The sequence below is a fragment of the Papaver somniferum genome, chromosome 6 (genome assembly GCF_003573695.1).
Source record: "Papaver somniferum cultivar HN1 chromosome 6, ASM357369v1, whole genome shotgun sequence".
NCBI lineage: Eukaryota > Viridiplantae > Streptophyta > Magnoliopsida > Ranunculales > Papaveraceae > Papaver > Papaver somniferum.
Window position 1 is genome coordinate 146,581,676 of NC_039363.1, and position 18,488 is coordinate 146,600,163.

General features: G+C 36.9%; 1 protein-coding gene across 1 annotated transcript; it reads left to right on the forward strand.

The window, feature by feature from the left end:
* The first annotated feature begins 12,419 nt into the window (after positions 1-12,419).
* LOC113289714 (disease resistance protein RGA2-like) lies at positions 12,420-17,946 on the forward strand. Its single transcript, XM_026539057.1, has 3 exons — positions 12,420-14,387; positions 15,911-17,317; positions 17,575-17,946. Exon 1 carries the CDS (start codon positions 12,510-12,512, stop codon positions 13,383-13,385), a length of 876 nt encoding a protein of 291 aa, XP_026394842.1. The 5' UTR covers positions 12,420-12,509; the 3' UTR covers positions 13,386-14,387; positions 15,911-17,317; positions 17,575-17,946.
* The last annotated feature ends 542 nt before the right edge of the window (positions 17,947-18,488 follow it).

Here is an 18,488-nt window from a genome sequence, read left to right on the forward strand (position 1 = left end):
AATGGAAGTGATCGATTTGATGAAACGACGAGCTCCCCATATCTCCGCAACAGCAACAAGGCAAAACTTTGGAAAAACAGAGTGAGTCACGTGTTCAACACGTTGCCCTTAAGACATTAGCGCCCGGCTACACTCAAGAGTGATGCTATAGCCCTCACAGGACGGATATCTCCAGGATAAAAACACTACACCTACACTAGCATATGTAGTAGATGCTCAACTTGAGCTTGGCAACTCCGAAAAAACCATAAAGGAAAATCTCGAACACTTGAGAAACAATATAAAATGTTTTTCCCTTAGGGGTCCCTCTAAATATAGAGCAACCCCTTTCCCATAGATTTTACAAAAGTAGTGAATTTGTTTATATAATTGACAAATACAACTTAAGAAGAAAAACTCCCCGATGTGGGACTAAAAGGTTTATATAGTTTCTTAAAACTACTAAAAATTGGAAACTCCACAATGTGGGACTAATAAGTTTCATTCACAAAAGAAAACAATAAATTATAATTTTTTATTAAACTTTAAAAATTATTTTTTATTAATCGTTTTCAACAATCCCCCACATGAATGAAAACTCAATAAAACATGAAAACACAGATAGATCTTGGTAAATCAACATCCCAATCTCACGATCCAAACAGACTGATCGTGCAAGTGTTGAAATCATACTAGTCATTTCTACGTCCTCTCCCTCACACAAAAGTGTGTTGACCCCAGGGTCATACTATGGATTGCACAAATCATAATATATTGAGAGCTTTCATCTTTAGTTCTCACATGGTGAGACTATAGGTATCTTTCACCAAAGTGAAAAAGCATGAACTAGTGAACCCTTAGTGACTTTAGGTCCTAAGTTCCAGTAATACCAAAACCATCAAAACGAAAATCACATAAAAAGCGCAGGAAATACCATTTTAGGCAGAGGTGTCCATGAGGTCTTGAACCTTTCTTAGTGAGATATTACCGGAATTACTTGCTAGAGACAGTGAACTATGTCTTGAACTGCTAGCATTTGATGTAATTCGCGATAACAACCACGGGTGATATCTCCAAGGTTGCTGCCAAGCTCGTGCCGTTTTGTCCAATTTGGCCCTGGACATATCCTGTTTCTCAGAATGCTCTAGAGAATCAAAGCTCATATTCTCATAGGAAGCGGCCCACTTCCTCATTCAGATAGGTGAGTTTCCATAAAGAGTGTTACTGCTACACCCCACTTCAATCTTAAATTGAAACTATAGAACTCATTAAGACTTCTTAAAAGTCATCCTTCACATGCAGTCACACTATCACGTCTACACCATAGGGAAGGGACAGAGAATAAAATTCTCTGATAGTGTTTACCTTTACCCACCACAAATTAGTTGTCTCATTCGAAACCTTGATCTTGGGATCTCCAGTCAGCAAGGTTGAGTATCCTTCATGGCAAGTTTAATTTATGAGCTTAAGCCCCTTCCCCTCGATGCATTTCTAACTATCTCTTGGGATAAACCTTTCGTCAAAGGTTGCGCGATATTCTCCTTGGACTTTATCCAATCAATGGAAATAACGCCGATTGAGATTAGTTATTTTCAGCTTTAGCTATTATAGCTTGGCTAACACAATGATAGATATAGTGCTCACAGGCCTATGCCAGAGAGGAATGTCTTCTAAAAAGCATCTTAGGCACTCGGCCCCCTCTCGTGCTTTATCTAACTCAATACTCTCAGATTCCATAATGAATTGAGCAATATATGTTTGTTTGTAAATCTTCCAAAAACAAACCCTCATGCTAGAGTGAAACATATCCACTCGTAGACTTAGACTCCTCTGAGTCAACTATCCAGTTTACATCACAAAGTCCCTAAGGACAGCAAGATACCTTTCATAAATCAAATAAAAGGTAATAGATGTTTTAGGTACCATAATACTCTACTCAGTGCATCTGAATGCTATTGCTCTGGACTACAATTAATCTACTTAACTTACTCACAATATAGGCAATGTCTGGACTCTTACAGTTCATTAAATTCATCAGACATCCTATAACTCTTGAGTATTCAAGTTAAGATACTCCATTACCCTTTTTTCTTGAGTCTACAAGAATAATCGTACGGAGTACAAGCAGGCTTACAATCACACTGATTGTATCTCTTAAGCACAAATTCAACATAATGAGAATGACTAAGACTACATATGTTAGATTATTTTCTAATCCTCATCCCTAAGATTACATCAACAGGCCTAAGTCTTTCAAGTCAACGTTCTCATTCAGCGCATGTTTTTAGTGGAATTAATCACATCTATGTTTGTATCAAGTATAAGCATATCATCAACATACAAGCATACAATCACACACATCCTTAACAAGTTACTTGTAAATATACTTGTCAGATTCATTAACTTAAATCCACTACACATTATCACATGATCAAATTTTCCATGTCACTGTTTACGTGCTTATTTTATAAACCATACAAAATTTTGTTCAACTTACAAACTTTGTCATCATAACCTTTCACTACAAAGTCCTCAGGTTGGTCTATGTAAATTTCTTTATCTAATTCACGATTTTAGAAAAGTGTCTTAACATCCATCTGATGTATCTCTAATTTGTTTATGACAGCAATAACAATTAGCATCTCAACGGAAGTAAATCTCGTCACATGTGAATAAGAATCAAGGAAATATACACCTTTTTAGTTTATAGCCTTTAGCTACCAACTTAGCCTAATATTTTTCCACAGTTCCATATACCTAATGTTTCCTCTTAAAGACTCATTTACATCTCATGGTCTTACTCTCTGGAGGTAAACTATAAACCTCCCAAGTCAGGTTCCGACGGACTGAGTCCATTTCACTAAATGAAGCTTCTTACCAGAATGGGGTTTCAGTAGATATCAAGGCTTCTTTACAAGTCCAGGGTTAGACTAAGCTAGGCATGTTATGAAGTCGGCTTCATAAGAAGTCTCAAGTCTAATTGTTTTACTTCTCTTAGGCTCAACCTTAACTTCATCTTCCTTTAAGATAAGTTCTGACTATTTGAAAATAAATCTAGGGGATCAACAACACATCTCTAATGAGGTACAGGTTTAAGAATAAACATGTTCAAAGAACTCAGCATCCCTAGATTATGTAATAGTATTCACAACAAAGTCAGAAAAATCACACCAAAGTATGAAAAATCAGAACACACAACCAAAAATCTATATGTAGAAGTATACTCAGCATACCTTATATGAAGACACAATCAACATTTTTGGTTTCTATCTAGTTCTTTTAGGAAGAGGAATGACAATCTTAGTCAAACACCCCCACACTTTGACATTCATAAGAAGGTCATCTACCTTTCCATAAATCATATGGAGTTTCATCTGATCCTTAAGGGTACTATATTCAGGATATACTAGTTAAGAGGACTGCCTCCCCCACAAGCCGCAGGTAATCCTGAACTAATCAACATGGAATTATCATCTTCTTAAGGATACAGTTGTTATTTTCAAGGCTTCTAATTGGTTTTGAACTTCAAGTTTATACATCTTAAGTCTTCTAAGGCATCATCCTTATCCCTAAGAAAGTATACAAGATAGTACCTCGTACAATCATCCACGAAAGTTATAAACCATCTTTTACCATAGTGGTTTTGGGTTGAACTCATGTCAACTAGGCCTAACTGAATTAATTTTAAGGGCTTAGAATTACTCTGAACATTTGTGCTAAAAGATTTTATAGCATATTCATTTCACTTTTGTGTTCAAAATCCAAACTAAATTTGGGTACGTAGCCTATGCTAGGAAGTTTATGCACTGACTTATAATTTTACGGTTCCAAGTCTACCATGCAAAACAATCAAAGACACACAAAAAAAACACACAAGAATCAACTATGTTCACTTCATCAGATTTTCCTTTAAACTTATATAGACCCTAAGTCCTATAATTGTTGCCTAAAAAAACAATGCCCTTAGTTATAACAAGTTTTCCACATTTAATTAAGATCTTCAATCTTTTACCATCTTCAAGAGAACAAGATACAAGATTCTTTCATATGCTCGGAACATGAAAACTTCATTCAGTGTGAGAATATTACAGATATGAGCTTATGCTCGACCTTTCCCTTTTATGCAACCTCTGTCGCAGATAAGTTACTCATATAGAGTTTCTCGACATCCCTTATCCTCTGATAAGAGGTGAACAGGTCTCTGTTTCAACAAACATACTTAGTGGCTCTAGAGTCCACCCACCAGTCTCTCACATTGGTTATTAAAATAAATTCCGACATCATGTCAATGAACTCGTTCTAATTTGTTTCAACGAAATTAACATTAACTTTCTACTTATTAAGGTTTTATGTTGTCTACACTTTACTGCCGTATGGACAGGAATGTTACAAACATAACAATCACCCTTCATTAAAGTAATGTCGGATTCAGTTTTACGAAACATACCTTTCTTATGAAGACTATGCTTAGAGTTGTGTTTGATGTTCTCGCCTTTGTCAGCTTTGGAAGACTTGTGTTCATCCACATGCGCCTGGTAGCCATGTTCCTTTTCAATTTCATGTAACAAACTTCGTTTATACTCTGACCACAGACACGGTAATTTCCCAATCACCTAATACACCACATCTCACAAACCTTAGTTCAGATAAAATATGAGTTTTTGAAGATAATATCTAGATTTGTAAACTTCGTTTGAACCACCATATCAAAAAACTCATGGTTACCCCATAAAAACTACTTTAGTTAACAACAAAATTCTGCCCGTCAGAATTTTTCAGGAACGTTTCTCTTTTTTGTAAAATATCAAAAAAATACTTTTACAATTCCAAAAATTCTGAAATTTTACGTGGGTAACTATCAAGATGGCTAATACATTGTATCAAAAGGGTTCATCGAAATTCCTTCTAGGTTAAGAGATAAACTCGAAACTCTACAGCTGACCAAAAAATCGTTTTTGTTTTTCACTCCACAATTACATCCATGATTCACAAACCAACCAACCATTTTCGATTATTACAAATGCTAATGTCTTAAGATTGTTGGATGCAATAATCAAAAAAAAAAGGAATAATCAAATAAGAAAAAGTTATTGATACTTAGCTCCTTTATGATAGAAGTGATCCATTTGATGAAACGGACGAGCTCCCCATATCTCCGCAACAGCAATAAGGAAAAACTTTGGAAAAAACAGAGTGAGTCACGTGTTCAACACGTTTCCCTTAAGACATTAGCGCCCGGCTACACTCAAGAGTGATGTTATAGCCCTCACAGGACGGATATCTCCAGGATAAAACACCCAACTACACCTACTACTAGCATATGTAGTAGATGCTCAACTTGGGCTTGGCAACTCCGAAAAAACCATAAAGAAAAATCTCGAACACTTGAGAAAACAATATAAAATGTTTTTCCCTTAGGGGTCCCTCTAAATATAGAGCAACCCCTTTCCCATAGATTTTACAAAAGTAGTGAATTTGTTTATATAATTGACAAATACAATTTAAGAAGAAAAACTCTCCCCGATGTGAGACTAAAAGGTTTATATAGTTTTTTAAAACTATTAAAAATTGGAAACTCCACATTGTGGAACTAATAAGTTTCATTCACAAAAAAAAACAATAAATTATAATTTTTATTAAAATTTTAAAAAATTATTTTTTATTAATCATTTTCCAACAGACTTCTCAACTGACCTGAATTATTTAAATAAGGAAATCAGTTTTTCTACTTCAAGCATCCATCAATGGTTGCTCCATCGTATCAATCACTTTTACATATATGAAACTATATGGAAACACGAGAATTTTAAAATCAAAGAAAACATTAGAGTTAATTCTCGAGATGCGATACAAGGTGGAACATTTTCTAGAAAGATGTTCTTAAATACTACGCAATTTTCATTCTTAAAAATCACAGATTTCATTGTGATTAATTCTCGAGAAGTAAACTTGGACACAAGGAGTATGACTTTTTGTTCACGTTGATGATGGTTAAATTATTTGACCTTATTTTTCGTACTAAATAGAAAAAGATATCTTATGTCGATGAGGGTGAGGCAAAGGGATACAACCATGTCAATTACTCACCTAAATACACCGACTTACAAATACAATGGAAATATCCCAATGGAGACAATCTACAATTTAGTGAAGGAAAAACAATTTGGATAACTTTGAATTAAATTGTATAGTAAAATGAATTTTGTCTTGGAAGACAATTCGGTTATGCCGGTGCGTATACACCGGGTTAGAAGCTTGTATGAAAAATAAAACACCCCAACCCACTGGTGAAATGAATCTTAAATCAAATTTCCACGAGAAGCAGTGTTAGTAATAGTTGTGGTTCTAAACTAATATAATGAAAGCCCAGAGAATGATTGAAAAGGCAATCATCTAAAAATGTACATGGTATCATATATATATATTCCGTCTTAAGTCGAGATTAGCATCAAAAACCCAGAACATCGTTGTCGCATTATTCCGATCTATTTATCTTCTTGCACGTTTAACCCTTGAATATGCACGATTTTGATGATTTTCCATACGAGATGTTTTGTTTTTGCATCGTTTTCTAGATCCGACCAAATCTGGAAGCACCGATGCAACATTGAGCATCGTGCTGAAAATCGACAATCGCATTCATGATATGACGATATGAATGCAGTGAGGAGAAACTCTGAGTCCTCGGACTCATCATCGTTTCCCAAAAATATGTGTAATCAGCTGTGCTAAATAAAGAATGTAAAGCATGAGTATAGTAGACACATATATTTACGTGGTTCGGAATTAAGGTCTACATCCACGGGGGTCTGGATTTCATTATGTATATAGCCAAGTTACAAAGATTAGTCGAACGACTTTTGGGTGAGACCGATGGTCTAGAAGATAAACTCATACATATCTCTCTTCTCTATAGTACTATTTCCTCACTATAGATCTAACTCCCTGTAAATTTCGTCGACCCCCTTCTCTGTAGTTGAAGTGGATATATATAAGGGTTTCTTACGGGTCCCATCTCTATATTATCTCAGAGCCCTATCTTCTTAAAGTCTGTGCTGGCGCCGATGAGGGTCTTCGTATCTGCACGATCCTTTCTAACGGTCATGGTTTATCACGATGGCCTGCCTCTCCTTCCACCATAGATCTCTTGACACGCGTCATTCTCTCCACATTGAATGCGGGTGGTTGGGGTCAGACTGCATGCGCCAGGACAGCTGTGTAGCAGCTGTCGAATCCTTGTCAGTGGGATTAATCCCATCCCTCCATCTTATCTTCATCTCGAGATGGGCTAAAGTGATCCTTGGGTTTGTTTTACTGCTTCTCGGCCATACGCTCATCATATGATCCCAAGCTTTAGGACCGTTGGATCCATCGGTTGTTGGTGATGTGTCATTCGAGCTTGATGTCCCTTTCCCACGTAGGCTACACGTGGATCTTATTGTATACGTGGCATCCTTGCGGGAATATGTGTATACAATCTACCCCTTTTCTCTCTTATTTTGAATTAGGTCAAAGTAGGGAGAAAAAATTATCTTATCTTCCCGCGATAACTTTTCTTAATTTGGGCACGTTTCCCACTCCTTCTTTGCATTAACTTCTCCTAGATTTAAGGGGCGATTTCTTCTTTCTTGTCTCATGCTATAAGTTCAGGGAGATAGAATTCAGGCACTCTTAAATTTTTTTCTTCTTCTTCATTATTTGCTCCCTCTCTTCTTCACTTGTCCTGACACGCCCAGAATTTCTTTAATTTCTTCGATTGTCTTCTTGTTCTTTAATTCTTTATTCTCTGTTGGTGTGGTGGGTCTTCGTACTTGTCTTTGTTTTGTTGGTGGAATTGATTGTTGCTTGGGCCCACGTCTGCAGCTGATGTTTGCAATTTTTCCGACCTGCCTTCTCTGAGAATCGCCATTGTTTCAGGTATGATTTTTCTTCTTCAAGCTCTGAAAATCTTCGTTTGTTTTTGTTCATGTTTTGCTATGGGAATAAAACGAACCAATGGGCCTGTTCGCTTCAAGCTTTCTTCTGGTATATCATTCGCTGCGAATGTTATCTTCTGCTTTTTCCATTCCTTTAGGGGTGATATCTTATCAACGGTCAACATCATCCTTCCTTCATAGTCGCACTTATGTATTTGCCCTGTAATTCCTGGATGAAAATATGCAACATTCATAATTGATTTTGTCATTGAATTGCACCGTAGACACCTGCTGCCTTCTCGTACTCCAACATCCTTTACTGCTTTTGCTTTTCCACTTTGTGTTTTGACATATTTTATATGGTTGTTCTCCTCCTGTATTTGTTGGATTTGAGGCTGAGTTTTCTTTGGTTGATTTTTTCTTTCGCCATCTTTAAAGATTTAACGATTTCACACATTCTTCTTCTTCCGATTGTCCTGTTCTTCCTTGTTGTAATTACGTTTTCTACTCTTGATGTTATCGTCGTCATCTTTTGTACCTGAAATGATACCTTCCTTTGACAAAGTACAAGGTGTCCTCACATATCTCAAAAAGGTTAGTAACAAAAATTGGTTTTCCGAGATGAAATCGTCGGTTTTACGGAGCAAATTTTAAGATTAAAAACTCTCAAAACTTAAAGAAAATGGTAGCAAGACTTTTGTTTGAACAGAGAATCAATTTTTTTTTTGAAATCCCTCTAAAATCCCACAGCCTTACTCCTCCAACTTTATTCTAGTGCCAAAATGTAGTTGCAAGAAATCCTACAACCACACCCTAGTGATAATCTATGAAGTAATATCAGAAACCATGATAAAAATACTCAAAACTCTTTTATTGATTTTAGAACAAGTACAAAAATAATGTGAGCAAACCCTAACTTGGAAAACAAATAACTTTCTCTCCTAAATATCTTCTCTAGCTTACCAAAAAGATCTCTCGCTTACAATGGTAGTTGGTCCCTTTTATAGGAGTTTACATATTGGAGGACAACTAATTAATAAATCCCATATTTTCGGTCTTAATCGCGTCAATGTCTCCTGGACATTTATATTACCGTATGGATTCTTTACCGCCGTGTAGATCTTCACACTTATGGTGTGACTTGGTGACGTCATCTATTTCGTCATCTTAGATATGTATGCGTTCGTATTCGCTTGATACTAAATGGACCACTTTGCATAAATAATGAGTGTGCGGTATTTTTCACGCACACTCTCCATCTCTAATAAGAAAATGCAATCAGTCTTCTTTTCGTAGACGAGAAATCTTTTCAAATATTTTGCAGAGTTGATAAGAAATACGTCATTTTTTTTCCTTGCATGGCGGCATGGTACGTTTACAACTCTTTATTTTCCTAGCATTTGTAGGAATGGTGTTTCCAGAGAGGGAGAGATAGATTTTGAATTGTATGTTATTGCAGGCTTAGCAAATCTACATAAAAACTAGAGTTTCTAGGTTTACAATTCAGATCTTTTGTTGTCAAATTCAATTTTATAAGCGTCTCTAAAACCCTTGGAATTTCCAAATCAAATATGTCCCCTTTTCATTTCCAACTAACGCATGCTAAAGTCTTAGTCTTTTTAATTATAATGTAACTCATATCGACAAAAATACAACTTTAGTTACTTCAGTTGGAAGAAACCCGATTCTGATAATAACTAAATTACCGCAATGCGTTGGGGGGCAAAGAAGGGGATCCGAAGTTTGGAGTTTTCTGGTGGAATAGTAGGGACAAAATTTTATAACAGTTTTTGGAACAATTTTGGTATCAGTAATTCAATAACATCTATAACAGTTATACTTGTATATACTTGACTTGTAACATTGTCGTAACAAATTTTTAATAACAACCATAACTTTAAATCTTGTGGATGAATTTTGTTGGTAACCAACGGTCATGATCTAAACTAAAAGTATAAGTGACGTTTTTTTGCCATTTTCAGGACGCAATTACCGTCAATTGGTTCGACCTAAGATTGTTTTAATTGCGCCTAAAAGCAACCTGGTTTGATGACTCTCTTATTGCCTATCCAATTTCGGAAAAAAAAGACCAATCGACGTTCAATTTTTGTAACGAAATTAAAAAAAAAGCGTTGCATGCAATTGCACTTTTAGCCACCATGGTGAATATATAGAAGGACTCCCTTCGGTCGTCCAATTAATCAGTTGCATTCGTTATGTGACCCATGTGTTGATATTTTAGTTTGAATTCACATATTTGGCAAATGATTTAATTAGTGATTCTTTTTAAGTTTGTCATTTGGAAGTAAAGTAAAGCACCCTTATCTAAATATTTATTTAATACAAATTTACCATTTTTAATTAAGTTAGTATAATGATTAGTGAGTTAAATTAAGCTAATTAATGATTATTCAGGATAAATTAAAAAGCCTGGCCAAATTGGGGTATACCCAGATTAATTAGGATATATCCATTTTGTTCCCAACCATAATAGCGGGTTGAGGGGTGTCTAATGTATATGAAGTTACCTAATTACCCTCCCCTTAATAATAACCAAAAGTATCCATTTTTGGTTTTAGATCCAAACCTTATTCTTTTCCTACTTCTTCTTCACCAATCTAATAATCAATTCCCTTCTTCTTCTCTATATTTTACCGTTTTCAAATAAAAAAAAATCGTCGATTAGAATTTTTCATTATCGATTAATTCTTTAAAAATCCATCTAATGCTTTAGTTTTATGTTTGCATGTCAAATCAGGTTAGAAAAATCGAACTTGTGAATATGCAGTTGCGACGCCGGCATGGTGTTTGTTCTGTGACCTTGCCGACTTTTCATGTTTAGATGTAGTCGTTGTCTTTCTAGGTTGAATACCATGCCAACTTTTCATATTTGGAAATACCATTTATATGGTCGACACGATATTCAACCTTAATACCATGCCACTAAATGAGTTTTTAACAGTCGTTGGTTTCAAAATTTTTACCCTGCCAACTAATGCTTTGAAAATGTTTTCTGAGTCCATCATGGTATTTGAATACCTACCCTGTCGGTTGCGTATTAGTCGGCATTGTATGGACTATAGACCCTGCCGACTAATTGTTTGGAAAATCATTTGTATTTCCTGTGTTCTGTTTGTTATAAGCCGCATGGTATTTGAATACGACCCTGCCGATTAAAGTTAGTCGTTATCTTCTTAATTTGAGTATAGTTTCATTCAACAACCTTGCAATCCCCTTTTTAAAAGTGTTTGGGTAGTGTGCTTTCATTTCCGTTACAAAAGATATTTTCAAAACAAATTTTCTTCATCAAAAATCTTTTCACATGAGTTCAATCAAAAATAAAATTTCATAACTTGAATTCATAACTTCAGAACTTTTAATCTACTCAATTAATTAATCTAAACTCAATTAATTAACCTAATCAGATTTTTTTAGTGCTAATTATACAAGAACATATTATCCAATCAAAATGTAAATGGTTAAGGGATGGTCTATTTTACTTCATAATAAGCCGGGTCTTATCTCATTAGGTATACCCAATTAATATGGGTATACCCCAATTTGGCTAGGATTTTTGTTTGAATAAGAATTATTGAGCAAGGAGGAGGCTTAAAGATCCTGGTTTAATTGGGGGCCATAAAAATTAAATGGGGGCCTGCACTAGAGGACAAAAAAGGTCACCCCACCCTAATTTGGGTCATCCCTTATAATTCTTTTTTATAAATGGCTGAAATGCCCTATATAATTAGTGATAATTTTATTTAATTAAAGTTTAATTCTTTTTTTTTCCAGATTTTTTCTCTGTAATTTTTTGATTGATTTTTTTTCCCCAGATCTGTATGAAAAGTCGTTATGGTATAAAAAAATTTCAGTGACGACCCTAAACAGTCGTTAATGTTTCGACTGTTTCAGTGATGACTCTAAACTGTTGAAGATTCATTAATGACGGAAATGTACGACAGTTTTGAGTCGTCATAAACATAATCAATTCCCTGCCGACACTTTGGAAGAGTCGTTATTGTTTTGATTAGTGTATGACGACTGTAAACAATCGTTAATGTTTTTGAAGTGTCATTACAAACAGTCGTTAGTCTCTTAGAAGAGTCGTTATCTTCGTCGTTAATGGCAGAAATGTACGACAGTTTAAAATCGTCATGTATTGGAATTTTTTCAGTGACGACTCTAAACCATCGTTAATGTCTATGAAGGGTCGTTAATTAGGATCGTTTTTTGGAAAAAAAATATTAACCAAAGATAAAACAGTATATTCACTATCGGATTGATACACCCCTGAAATTTTGGGTACAAATAAAATATCATGGTCCCCATTTAATATTTATAGCCCCAATTAAATTAGGTTAAAGATGCACACCATGGCAGCGCACATCACAAAAGTGGTTCCACCAAAGTAAGCATAAATTAGGGAAGGGCATTATAGAATTTTCATCTTTATACAATTCGGGTTGGGATGGATATAACACTCGTAGCCCCCTTATTTTCATTTTCTCTTTCCGAGATCCCCAATTGAACGAGTAAAATCTATGGTTCTCCATCTCTCTCAAAAACACTCCCCCTTCTTTTCATTTTTGCGGTTTGTTCCTAGGGTTTGCGATCATGCCTGTAGAGAAAATTGCAGTCGGCGCTGCTCTTGCGGTATTGAAACCTTTAATCAGTGCAATTTCTGAAGAAACTAAGCGAGCATGGGGCGTAGGTGAGAAGTGGTCAAAGCTGGGGAGGACTTTGGAAGCAATTGAAGATCTATTTGCTTCGGCAGCTGATGAAGAAGGGGGTAAGAATCTTGAAATGGAAAAGTGGTTGCAAAAGCTTCAGTTTGTTGTTTATGATATTCAAGATGTCATGGATGATTTTTCTTATCAATCAAAGCATTATCAAAAGCACAAGGTAAAAGCCCTACTTTCACTCTCCAACCCAGCGTTATTTGCTTTCCAAATGTCCCGTAAAATTAGTTTGATCAATGGAAATTTAGATGAAATTCATAGGAATTGTGAACATTATAAGGTGAAAAGGGCTGGAACTACTTACCAGAACAATCAGACTAGTGCAGAGTACCGTAATAGGCTAGAATCATCTCATGGGAGAGATCCAGAAGTCTTTGGTAGGGAGAAAGCAGTTAGGGAAATACTGCAGTTCATGAACCAAACAGTTTCCCCTTCATTACCTGTAATTGCTTCTTCTGACGAAACAAATAGCGTGTCTACATTATCCATCGTGGGCATGGGAGGTTTGGGCAAGACTGTGGTTGCCAAATTGGTATACAAAGATGCACCCTCAAGCTTTGAGCTAAAATCTTGGGTGTGCCTCTCAGAGATTTTTGATGTGTACAAGATTTTAGGACAGATTGTACAGTCGATTACTGGCAAGCATTATGACGATCCATCAAATGTGCATTATGCCATTATGACAATCCATCAAATGTCGAAGCCTTCATACGACAAGTCAGAGACATGCTTAGAGGTAAATTTTTTTTGATTGTTCTTGATAATTTATGGAATGAGTATGATAAGGATTGGCAAAAGCTCAAGAGTTTCCTCGACTATGGTGGCTGCGGAAGCAAGTTATTGATCACTACGCGCAGCCAAAAGGTTGCGTCTTTGGTCAGAGGTAACATCTACAGTTTGGATAGGTTATCAGATGGAGTTTGCTGGTCCATTTTACAAAAGAAAGTAGGCGGAGCAGAAGTACTGACACAAAATATGATCAGGATTGGTAAAGATATAGCAACAAAGTGTAAAGGGTTACCCCTTGCAGCAATATCACTTGGAAGTCTGATGTATTCGAAGAGGGACGAAGCTTCCTGGTCAGCAATCTTAAACGATAACAGCTTGTGGGATGAGTAGGAAGAACACGAAAAGCTCATTTCCATACTGAAATTAAGCTATGATTGCCTGTCTTGTCCTTTACAAACTTGTTTCTTGTATTGTTGTATATTTCCAAAGCACTGGGTGATAGAAAGAGAAATGCTTGTTGGATTATGGATGGCCGAAGGATTCCTTACCTCATCAGGCCGTGGAGGAAAGCCAGTATCATCTGAAGATTTGGGTAATGCATATTTTGAAAATTTGGTTTGGAGTTGTTTCTTTCAAGACGTGGAGTTGGATGCCTTCGGTGCTATTCACAGATGCAAGATTTGGTGCATGATCTTGTAACCAGCCTTCTACGTCGTGATGAGTTTATGACTGTGATGCTTGGAGAGAAGAAGGAAAATATCTCAAAGGTTCGTCGTGTACGGTTCCAATCTGGTGAGGGAACTTCAGCATCTCTTGAACCCCTTACTAATGCCACAAAATTGCGCACAGTTATTGCTCTCAACCAAAAGGGCTTTCCCTGTATTGATTCTCTGTTTCAGCATACGTGCCTCCGAGTTTTGTGTGTTATCAACAGAGATTGTTTCAGCATATGCTCACTCTCTTCGGAACCTGATTTCTCCAACTTATGGTCTACTCCTTCTATTTCCAATCTGAAGCACTTAAGGTACCTAGACCTTTCATTCACTATATTATCTCCTAAGATATCGTTGAATCAGTTATACTTCTTAGAAACCCTAGTGCTGCATAAGTGTTCAGGAATTCCAAAATGTCTTCTTAATGAAATAGGTTCATTAAAAAATTTGAGGCACAGAGATTTGTCGGCTACGGACATTCATGCCATACCCGAAGATATCGGAGAGTTGGAAAAACTTCGATACTTTAATCTTTCATCTACACTGATCTCCAAGGTCCCTGACTCGGTCACTCGTATCACCAACTTAAGGACGCTGGACTTGTACAATTGTAGTAGACTGGAGGCCTTACCTTGAGAGCTAGGATCACAGACAAGATTACAAGGCTGAATTCGGAGTCATGGAAAATAATTAGGGGTCTCATCCAATTTATACCTACCCCATAAAAGATAGAGGGCTTCCAAAATGTTGGTGAAAGTACCAATTTAGCCTTCTCTAATAACTACCCTAAAAATCTCATTAACCACTAAGCTCGGCCCCTAATCTTCATTTCAATCAAAACTTCTTCTCCTCCCATTCTTCTTCTCCTCCGCTCCCTCCCACTGTCTCCCATTCCATTAACGACTTATGAGAAAAAAATTTTCTCACCGATTCATCGTCGTAAGTGAACTAAAATCCCCTAATCTAAGTTGGGTTTGTGTTTAATTTGATTTGTTGATCGAAAAATTAGGTTTTCAATTGCCAAATTGCATTTACAGTTCCAGGGTCGCTAACCACGGTTTTTTATTGCTTAACGATTTTCGATATGCATATTGAATTGATGAAAAATCGTTAACCACTAGGGTGTAGTAGATAACGACCCTAAACCTGGTTTTCTGCCCTAGAATAGTGTCGTCCAAAAATTTCTAAATCGTTAACGATTCTTCTCGACGACCTTTTTTAAATACGAACGTCTGTCTTATGCAGAACCACCTCTCTGTCCCAAACAGTGATAGGGTCGTTGGGTTCTAAACATATTAAGTTAACGACTCTGTGTGACCTAACTAGCTGGAGTCGTCAATTATATCACACTTGGTTGACGATTTTTCATAACCTGCAAAAGTTGCAGGTTTGAGTCGTCAAAGGTTGTGTCAAGTAATTGACGACTTCTTAGAGTCGTTCGTTTATTACCCTCTCAGCTTAACGACCCTCACTCTGAGTAGTTACATAGTGTACATGAATCGACCACTTGGAGCATCATTCATACAATTTGAAGAGTATAGGAAGTTTACCTGATTGTTTTGAGCTTCGGGTTCTTCAATTTGAGGATTGGTTCCTTCATTTTGAGCAATAGGATTCCTCCACTGGAATCACTCATTTCAAATAATCCCCCCCCCCAAAACTCAATTTCTTCCTCTCCACGACACAAACACAATTTTTCTTTTATCAAAATTTTATCCCTAAATCTGATTTTAATCTAACTAAACTAATTAACACTCAATTTTAGCCATTTTAAAAAAAGTGCGATAAGGGATAACTCCCAATTACTATTTCATGACCTTTTTTTGTCCTGTAGCTAGGGTCCCCAATTATTGTTCCAAGGCCCCCAATTCAGCCTTGCAAGATTAAGGCATCTTAATTTGAAGAATAGTCGGGTCCAAGTTTTACCACCATCATGCATCGACAAACTCTGCAATCTGGAGCTGGTGACTTTGGGAGAACATTGTGAGTTCCAAAGGAAATTAACAACTGGCCGAAGCTCCGAGTCTTTAGGTGCGACAGTTACGATAACAGAAATAGAATGCCTAAAGGTGTAGATAGACTTATTTGCCTTGAAAAACTGGATTACATGGTTGAAAATGGAAGTCCCGACAGTGGTAGTGGTGTCTATGATTTAGCAGACTTAAATGCTCTTCAAGATTTACTCAGAGTGAAAGTTGAGAATGTGAGGGGAGGAAAAGAAGGCGCCGAGACAGCAAGGCTAAAGGACAAGCAGCACCTTCGCTCTTTGCGTCTATCTTGGCTTCCCATTAGTGTAGAAGAAGAGAAGGAAGAGGAAGACGAAACGCAATACAGAAGCGTGGATGATACCTTGGTGTTGGAGGGTCTGCAGCCTCCCCCAGGTTTGTTACATATTGATATCTATAGATTCTCCGGTGCAAAGCTTTCAAAGTGGATGGTTGGTTCTTCTCTATCACTTTGCCTTCCGCATCTGCGTTCGTTAACTTTACTAAGTCTTGGTAAATGTGAGCAGCTTCCAGCATTGGGCATGCTCCCATCTCTTGGGGTTTTGATGCTTGGTGATATGAGATCAGTGAAGCGTCTCGGTGAAGAGTTTTATCATCAACAAGAAAACAAAGCCGAAGGACAGGTTTTTTTCCCTTGTTTATATTCATTGAATCTCAAATTGGAAAACCTAGCAGAATGGGTTGCTCCTCCTCCTTCTTCTTCTTGTTTCCCTTCACTTCTATGATTGGAGGTCAGAGGTTGCAAGAAGTTGAGAAAGTCACCAATAACTTTGATGGCTTCTCTTGAAGAATTGTTTTTGCATGATATCAATGATGATATGGTAAACTTTTTGGTCAAGGAAGGAGGAGTAAGAGGTCTGACAGGACATATTATTATACTTGAATCTCCGGACTTATTTTATTTACCACCAGTGGGCGAACTAGTGCAACACAGCGCACATCGTCTTAGCATTTGATGAGGTACTAAACAACAGCAACAACACTTCTTTGAGATGGCTGACTTTAGCGCTTTGCCCTTCTTGACGGCTCTACCAGATTTGCGACCGATCACTACTCTCCGAAAATTGTCTATTCTCCGATGCAAAGAGCTAAGCAAGGAGTCGGTTCCCTATGATCTCAAGGAATCTCTCTCATTTGTTGAAGAATTCGATGTTGATTTTCTTGAAGAAAAAACGACTGGGTGGTGGAAGTCCTTCATTCCCGCGTGCAGTACCTGAATGAATTACTAACACCAGGTGCATAGTGTTTCTTCTCCCAGTGTTTGCTTTTGTTAAAAGTCCTGTCCTGCTCACATTTTGGGTAAATGCAAAACCAAATCCATAGTTGGTCTTGATCCAGGATTGTTGTACACGTGGAATGCAGATAACTGCCTAGAGTAATACGTTAGGTTAGGCGTTGGTGAAGTGCAGTTTTGAACTTGAAGTCTGTCCATTGCTGTATCAAGAATTCAGTGGGTACAATGTCCGTTTACAATAACTCTCTGTGCTTGCAGGTTTTTGAGGCCTGTTGTTGCTGGTGTGAGGAAATTATCTTCTCTTTTGCAGTCGTCTTTGCACGTACGTAGCTGGGACTTGTTTAGTCTCCTTCTCTCTACTCTTCCTGAGTCCACTCCTTCATCGCTCTTTGACCGTCATAGCGGCATAATTCCCATTACATACCCTTCTCTCAACTTTTTTTTATGTTCTCTGTTGCACTAATTTTGTCTTCTGACTGGTCACTTTCTCTTTTTTGCTTTCTAAGCATATGCTTCTTAACTGCTATCTTTAATTTTGTGATGTATTCAAGATTCTGATGTATTCTCTGCATCCTCAATGAATTCTCTTTATGAATCAAAATAGAAAAAAATTTGTGTTGTTTTCCTGTTTTTCTTCTTTGTTGTTGATAGATTTCATTTATAAATCTCACTACCCTGCCTTGTCATCCGCTGTTGGTGTTTGTTGTTTTAAGCGTTTGCATATTGAAAACGTAGCCTATGGTTCCAAATTACTACTGCAGGTGGTTATTCGTTCTCATCTTTTTCATTCTCCTCTGGTTTGGTACTCGAAATATTGATCAGAATGGACGAACACTTCGCCCGCCACATCGAAATACAGTCCTTTCCAGTTCACTTGGAATTAATGTTCATTAGAATCTTAATCCGAAGGCTTCATCACTCTTTTCATCCTCTCTTCCTACAATTTTTAACTCATCTACAGTGTAAAGGAAGACGTTCCTCGGTTCCATGGCTTAATAGTTTGATTGTGAGCACTATTGCTACCATTAGTCACTTGCGACAGAAATTTATCCTTGATCACTGGCAATTTCATCTAATTTTGATATATTTAGTTTTAGGAGGCATCTTTAAACGAAGTGCAAGCGGATTGGATCATGAAACAAATGCACGTACCTTATCTATCTTATCTTACG